Source organism: Aplysia californica, unplaced genomic scaffold (assembly GCF_000002075.1).
Source record: "Aplysia californica isolate F4 #8 unplaced genomic scaffold, AplCal3.0 scaffold00572, whole genome shotgun sequence".
NCBI lineage: Eukaryota > Metazoa > Mollusca > Gastropoda > Aplysiida > Aplysiidae > Aplysia > Aplysia californica.
Window position 1 is genome coordinate 202,609 of NW_004797842.1, and position 8,295 is coordinate 210,903.

Consider the following 8,295-nt stretch of genomic DNA (forward strand, 5'->3'; position numbering starts at 1 on the left):
CACGACTTTACGGTTGCGAGTCTGAGAGCCTAACCACTAGGGCACCGACGGATTTACGTTAAGTTTTCATTATCAGAAACTCACCCAGTTTCTTGACCACACAGACTCACCCAGTTTCTTGACCTCACAGACACACACAGTTTTTACTAACCCAGTTTCTTGGCCTCGGCGACCAGCTTCCGGAAGTCATCGATAGTGCCAAACATAGGGTCCACATCCCTCTGGTCGGAGATGTCGTAGCCGAAATCTTTCTGTGGAGACTTGTAGAAGGGGCTGAGCCACAGGGTCTCCACTCCGAGGTACTGGAAGTGTTGGAGCTCCGAGATGATGCCTGGACATGAGGGGAAAGAGATAGGAGGGGGGTAAGAAGCTGGATTTATTGAGATTCTAATAACATGGTTTAGTTTTAGTAAGGTTCTACGGCGCTTGCAACTGTATATGGTCGTAAGAGAGCCAGGGGGTGGATGTCAATAGAGAAGTCCAAACTGGGAGTCAGGCTTACTCTTCTCACCTCTCTAGCCTCAACAGCACAAAGTCTGCTTCGACTATCAAGGCACCCCGGAAATAGCAGTTCACAAGAGAGTGACAAACATACAAAAGAAGTAGAGGAAAAATGATGATAGGAAAGAAAAGGCAGCAGCTCCCCCTATGTTGTTCCGGCACAGTATGAGCATGACATGGATAAATCAGCCCATTTACAATTTTACTGTGCATGAGAACATGTTAATATCCCCCTTTGGGAATGGTCTAAAGACATTTCAGTCAGTAGCACTGCCCAAGTGGGGGGAGGGGGAGGTAGAACAATAGATATCTAAACAACTATTGTATATGGTTTGTATCTTGATAGTGGAAGCAAGGAAGAAATAATAATGTAAGCACACAAAGTGATAAATCGCTCGTCAATATTGGGAGTTATTGATATAACCTTAACCCCCTCACTCCCATGCCTACTCAAGAGTCCTACCAAAGAGCTCATACTCATACTCTACCGGAACAACATAGTGTTTCCCTGATCTTTCCCCCTTACCCATTTGTTTAGGTTCTCCGAGTATGTTGTTCTGGGCCTCGACTACAATCAAGATAGATAGCTATTTGTTTTTCTTCAGAAGCAAGACAAATAAACTGGCCTTAACTCCATCACTGCCAGACCAGAGACTGTGGAGGTGAAAGGAGACAATTCTAGAGAAGAACATATTTCCATCGCTACCCGGATTCGAACCCGGGACCTTTTGAATGAGAGGCGAACCCCTTAACCTCTAGGCCACGAGAGCCTCCATCATCGACATAGGCAGAAGAGGAGCATATTGTGCGTCACGGTGCGATGACATCTGGCATTGGGGAATGTGGAGCTATTGGCATCATCTTCATCTTAAAGATTGTTCATTTACCTTGCTTTCGATGAAAAAACAATACCCCATCTACCTTGAATAGAGGACGAGATATTCCCGATTGAATGAGGTGGGGTTGCCTGGTATCAGCAATAAAATCAACGAGAAAATAGCCCCCAAAGTTTAGTTACTTTCACATCTTGTAAGTAAGTAAGTAAGTTTATTCAGTATTCAAGGCCATTGGCCCACATCACATCACATAAAACACTCATTTGATGAGTAAAGTTTCCATAATAAATAAGTACAGGTCGTGCACATATCTCTTATCATGGGTCAAGCATTCCATATTTCTGTCACTGGGCCGAGTCAGGCTGGGAGGGATTAACAATTTCCTTTGATGGACAAAGTGTGAACAATAGACAATAAAGTGAAATTCATCTTCAATTTCATGAGTTACACCTCTCACATAAGGGCGAGTTAGTTAATTTCCACCGATAGAGATTGTTATTAAATGGAAGGCTATGGGTTTTTTAACAAAGCTATAACTCTTCTGCTCCAATACCGTGGGAGGTTGGCGATATATTCAGCTGTTTCTTGAAACGGAATTTTAAGAGAGAAAACATTATACTTGCGACAGACTTCTTCCTCTATGTTCTGCACAAAATGGTCAACAAGTCTACTTTCACATCTTGAGAGTGATTGGAAACTTAATATTTACATTTCTTTTGTACGTTTAACCAACGCGCGTTCATTAGACCTTATGCAGCTGCGAGCGCCGTAAGACCAATACTAAAACAAAACGAAAACATTTAAACATTTTTCAATTTTAAAAAATCCACACAAATATATGCTTTTTAATGGAAGTTAAAGATGTTAAGCGGGGAAAAATTGATTAAAATTGCAAAAGAGATTAAGACAAAAAAACAAATGCCGGTTTGTTCAATGTCATTATTTTGACGAGCGCCTGATTTCACCACGCTGCCTCACGATCTTAGATCAAATCTGCTTACCCGGCAAATCTCCGATTCCATCTCCGTCCGAATCTTTGAACGACCTCGGGTAGATCTGATAGATGATGGTGGTCTTCCACCACGGCAACACGGGCGTTGTTTGTGGATCACTTTCTGAGTACGCCAAGTCCCCGACAGCTAGGGCTGCCAACAGCAAGAGGCAGAACGTCTTCATGCTGAAGAAATCAGGACGTTTTTCCTCTGACTCTATGCGGAGTGGTAGCAGAGAAAGAATGAGACAGAGATCTCCCTTTTTATATTTGACAAAGCTGGGAACATGTCATAGATAAGACTTTTTAAGGACAGAAAGGCGAGGGCAAGGCTGTTGTTGGATGGATGAAAAAAAACCCACAAAACAAAACATTTTAAAAACAAGAAAAATCCCACAAAAATGGCGTGTTCGACGATTTGCTTATCTTTCTCGCCAGCGACAGAAACTGGAAACACGAATTGTCCTTGGTATATCTATATACAAAGAGAGACAAGGAGAGAGAGAGAGAGAGAGAGAGAGAGAGAGAGAGAGAGAGAGAGAGAGAGAGAGAGAGGGAGGGGGCAGAGACAAATAAAGAGTCAATAAAAAAGGGAGAGAGAGGGAGGGAGAAAGGGAGAGAGAGAGAGAGCGAGAGAGAAAGAGAGAGAGAGAGAGAGGGGGGGAGACTGAAAGATAGTGGTTGAATAGTGGGACTCAGTAAGAGATAGCGGTGTGCTACTTTTCGATTTCTTAAAAAGTTGGCCTTGGTTCCTCGTTTCTCAACTCTCCGTGTGTACATGTACATATGTACTTGTGTCTCTGCGGTGCAGAGGAACCGTCAGTCGACCATGCTCAAACGGAAAGTGCACAGTCATCGAGAGATACTTGTCAGAAAAAAAAGATGAAAACTTTTCCTAATACAGAAAGTCATTGAAAAATAATAGTATCTTGGTCCACGATAGAATCTGATCACCTCCCAGGGCAGTGCTACTGACTGAAGTGTCTTTAGGCCTTTCCCAAAGAGGGGATATTAACATGTTCTTATGCACAGTAGAATTGTAAATGGGTTGATTTATCAATGTGATGCTCATACTATGCCTGAACTGCAATAGAGAACTGCTGCTTTTTCCTTCCTAATCCTTACAATCGTCATTTTCCCTCTACTTCTTTTGTATGTTTGTCACACTCTTGTGACCTGCCATTTCCGGGGTGCCTTGATAGTCGAAGCAGACTTTGTTCTGCCGAAGCTCGCAGTATCTATCCGGAGACGTCTCCGACGGAGATAGACCAATCAAATAGCTTTGTGCCTCTAGACCATGTAACACCCCCCCCCCCCAATTCAGGGAGAGCACGTAAATTTTGATTTTAAAATAATTTGCCCATTAAATATTGCCAGTAAAAAAAAAATTAATATTGTCCACCCTCATCTGCACGAGTTAGATCACTTTTTCTGGAGAATATGTGAGGCAGCGTGGTGGAATCAGGCTCTCGTCAATTTTTGGGCATGTAGAGTTATTCGTACCATCATAAAGCTAGTTCACTTGTCTTTATTAGGATGAAAACAATATCCATTTATCTTGAATACAAGTTGAGATATTTGCGAATGAAGGAGGTGGGGGTCACCTGTTTTCAGAGGTTAAATTAGTGAGACAATGTCCACCAAAGATTAGTTATTTCCTTAGCGTAAGAGTCCGAGGTAACTGAAAATTTACATTTTTTGTACCTCTAATCAACGTTTTTCAGAAAAGTCCACACAGAAATGATTTCTTTAATGGGCATGAAAGGTGTTGAGTCAAAAAACAAAAGTTTGAACAAAATTAACAAACCTGTGGAAAAATGCAAGTTTCTTCCCTTTGATTATTTTGACCAGAGCCTGATTCCACCACGCTGCCTCACATATTATGCCACTGAGAGCTTGAAACTAAGACAAATAAATAGAACTATTGTTGTAGAAATAGAAAAGTTATGGATTAAACGTTTGAATTTTGAACAGTCCGTTTATATAAGGTTTGGACTTCGAATCACAAATACAATAATGATAGAATGTTACATTCTTTACGCTTCACTTTGCCTATAGACAGGTCTTTAAGCAACCTGGTGTGAGGTTGGCGGGTGCTCTGGTTTGTTTTGCTTTTTCTTTCCTATCAAACATCTATCGTCCTTATGTCCACTCCTTTTTTGTGTTTGTTACTGTCTTGTAACACCTCTAATCGTCGGCACTTATATGACCTTATTGTTTTGCAAATGCCGTAATACTCTTACTAAAACTAAGCAGCTAGCATTGTCCCCTAGAGGAATAACATGTAACATGGCGAGAAAAGGTTTACTTATGTCAGCTGAGACGCCCAATAGTTTAGATCAGCAGGAGCAATAGAAAAAAAACTATTCCAGGACAAGTATAGGACAGTTGCCAGATGACACAGCATTGTGGATCAAAGCCAAGAACGACCCCCCACCCCTACCCCCGGAAAGAGAGCAAAAAAGAATACCACTTTCAATAAATGCCCTCATGAAACTCTTCCAAATCTTGGATTTAAAGTTTAAAAACAAACAAAGCATTCTTCTTTAACAAAAAACTATGCCCAGATCTGCTGATAAATGAAACAAATGTCCCCCCTTCAAAATCAGTAAAATATCATGGAGTTACGAGTGATAAATTCCTTTAGCTTAAGGAGCATATTATTATAGTTGAAAAATATGAGAAAGGAATCAACACCCATATAATTTTGAAATACACAGCAGGAAAAACCAAGGGGGGGGGGGGGGGGGATACATTCAAAAATAAAAACATCGATATACAAAAATCTTTAGAGCAATAACACACTAGACCATAGACAAAAAAAAGAACGACGTTACAGAGAAAACATGAGAGAAAGCACCAATATGTTGCAAATTTTGATACTAAATGTGTCTTATCAGTGTGATTTTATTGCATAGAAAAAGGGTTTGCTTGAGACCACTAATAAGCTTTGTTTTCTCTTGTCTTTTGTAAATAAAAATAATCTATCAACCGATTCACTGTATCATTCATCGTCCGACGATCCACGATTGAAATAAAGGTACGCGGGAAAAAAAATCATACAATCGTTTCGAGCGAAAACCAAGCCTGACACTCTATTATCATAATCCCAGGCATGCTGCCATGTTAGGTTCAACGACTTCTGTTTCTGAGGGAGACAAATTGTGCTGACTGCGCACAGTTCCAAGGACTAGTTTTGAGAACATGCTAATAGCATGTGCAAACCTGTGCAATTCTTAAAACATTACAAGCAGGAAATTGTGCACTGTCGTCAACATTAAGAGTACACTCTGTGGTATGCGTGGTGGCATTTAACGGTCGCTTTTAAGCACAAGGGGGCTATCCCGAAAGATGCTGTTTTGAGAAAAAAATCGAAGGCAAAGTTGTTGCCCCTTGTTCAGCTTCTTTAAAAGACAAGGAGAGTTTTTTCTATAACCAAACAAATATACACACCAATGAAACCAAACTTCTCCTATAGTTAGGGCAACGCCCACTTTTGGTGTAGGCAAAGATTTTTGGAAACCCCCGAAATCTGGGTTAGCCTGCTTGTTCTTAAAAGCGACCAAATAACCCAGTTAGGACAGTGAAATATGATACAACGTACACATCAGTATTTTGTATACATTATGACGTGAGCTTTGCTAGAGGTTCTTGCTCACCTCTGACCTCTTGGGCCGGGAACACAAGACAGCGTGATAAAGAAATAATAAATCATTTAAAATTAATCCGGAAAGCCTGCAAAATTTCAACATCTACAATCCCCTACCCTACTTGGAAGAAGTGTTCATAACAGTTTGCACTAAGAAAATTAATTCATTCCATCTTTTGGACAATATATACATCCTCTGTTCCCTCAAATAAAAACATCAGTCAGAAGTAAAAGACCTAGGCTTCTGATCTGTAACGAAGAAAGATACAAAAGATAGTTTTTCTACCATCTTCCATCAAAATTCTTTCATCTTAACCATCCGCTGTTATAAGTACTCATATGACTTTAGAGCATGCATCAGAATACCATTGAGTTACAGTCAGAATACTGAGTATGTGTCTATCTTAAGGATATTTTTGTTCATGTGACTGTAAGCCTGTGTGTGTGTATGTATGTGTGTGTGTGAGTGTGTGTGTGTGTGTGTGCGTGTGTATGTGTGTGTGTGTGTGTGTGTGAGTGAGTGTGTGTGTGTGTGTGTGTGTGTGTGTGTGTGTGCATGTGTGTCAGTGGTGAAACACCAAACCAATGTGCCAAGGTCTGAACAATAAAGAATATTGTATCTCTCATCTCTCTTTCCGGCCCCTGTTACTTTACGGTGACGCACAGAGAGGCAAAAAGTTTTCGCTCATTCATTGCGTCGCCTGTTGGGAGCATGATGGTTTATCGTTTTTGTCTAATGTTTGTCCAAAAAAAAGGAAACCTTACAAATATCATGATTACGTGCAGATAAAGGTTACGCTGTCGTAAAATATTATGAAGAATAGACAAAGGCACTGAGTGTCCTACTCAACACAGCGAAACAAAGTGCAGCACACAGAGCTGTATCGGTTCTGTTCATTAACATTTACCAACTACGTTACCACCAGGGGCGTGTTACTGACTAGGCCATTCCTAATGGGGGGATAGTAACATGTTCTTAGGCACAGAAGAATTGTAAATGGGCTGATATATCGATGTCAAGCTCATAACTGTACCTGAACTGCAACAGGGAACTGCTGCTTTTTCTTTCCTAATCCTATCGTCATTTTTTTCCTCTACTTCTTTTGTATGTTTCTCACACTCTTGTGACTGCTATTTCCGGGTGGCCTTGATAGTCGAAGCAGACTTTGTACCGTTGAAGCTAGAGAGGTGAGCAGAGTAAGTCTGATTCCCTGTAAGGATTTCTCTGTTGACATCCACCCCTGAGCGTTCATATTATGACCTTATGCAATTGCGAGCGCAGTAAAACCTTACTAAAATCTAAACCAACTTTGTGTACGTGGGTGTAGTGTAATAATTGCATCTATAAGTCTTAGTATAAAGCGTGTATCCACACACCACATACGTCTTATGTGCCTTACAACTGTTGTGTCCTGTTACAGACTTCAACATAAGTTAAGGACCACCTTGACAGACATCCCTGATTTGTAAAAATCCCCAAAAAGACGGCAAGGAATATTTTAAAAATGTTTGCTCTGAAAGTGTTTATGGTTTAACAATGCGTACTGCAAAGCCTCATAAAGGGGTAAAACCACAACGTGCAGCAAGAAAATCCTCGGGGAATTTTAATCAAACTTGCAAGTGGTCCTTACCCTTAAGTTAGACTGAGGTCTGTATTACAGCTACAGGCCCAAACACACTCAGATATGCGTCATGACGGGGTGGAATCAGGCGCTCGTCAATTTTGGGGCATATGGGGGTTTTGCTATCATCATAACGCCTATTCATTTGCCTTCCTTTTGGTGGAAAAAATGTCCATCTATGTTAAATAGAAGTCGAAATATTGGCGATTGAAAGAGGTGGGTGTCGCTTGGTGTGAGAGGTAAAAATAGCGAGAAAATGACAGCCAAAGTTTGGTGAATTCCAAAGCTTGAGAGTCCTTGGAAACTGGAAATTTACATTTTTTTGGTGCCTGTAATCAACGTTTTTCTGTAACATCCACACAGAAATGAGTTTTTCAAGGATATAAAAGGTGTTGAGCCAAAAAAAAATAAAAAAAATAAAGAAATAAAAATAAAAAAAATTCCCAGCGTCCAAAAAAATGCCTGTTTCTTTTATTTCATTGTTTTGACAATCGCCTGATTCCACCATGCTGCCACACATATATTCTCGGCTTCTTCCCATGAGGCATAGGACACTAAAATGCTGGAATGATCAGGCTCCGGCTTCATCATATAATTTATCAAATCTGTAGAGACTGTACATTCCAACTCGCAGTTTAAGGTCATCAGCTGACAAAAAGAAATTTATTTTACCATCTATGAAACTTAAAACAATGG

At 40.5% G+C, this 8,295-nt stretch overlaps 1 protein-coding gene across 1 annotated transcript in view; it reads right to left on the reverse strand.

Annotated features, from left to right (window-relative positions):
* Nucleotides 1-8,295, reverse strand: part of LOC101851981 (maltase 1) — a gene marked incomplete in the record, with an annotated part of 53,657 nt that overhangs the window by 38,033 nt on the left and 7,329 nt on the right. The window contains 1 exon segment of the mRNA XM_013087316.2: nt 2,350-2,545. Coding sequence (XP_012942770.2) covers nt 2,350-2,513 — 164 coding nt within the window.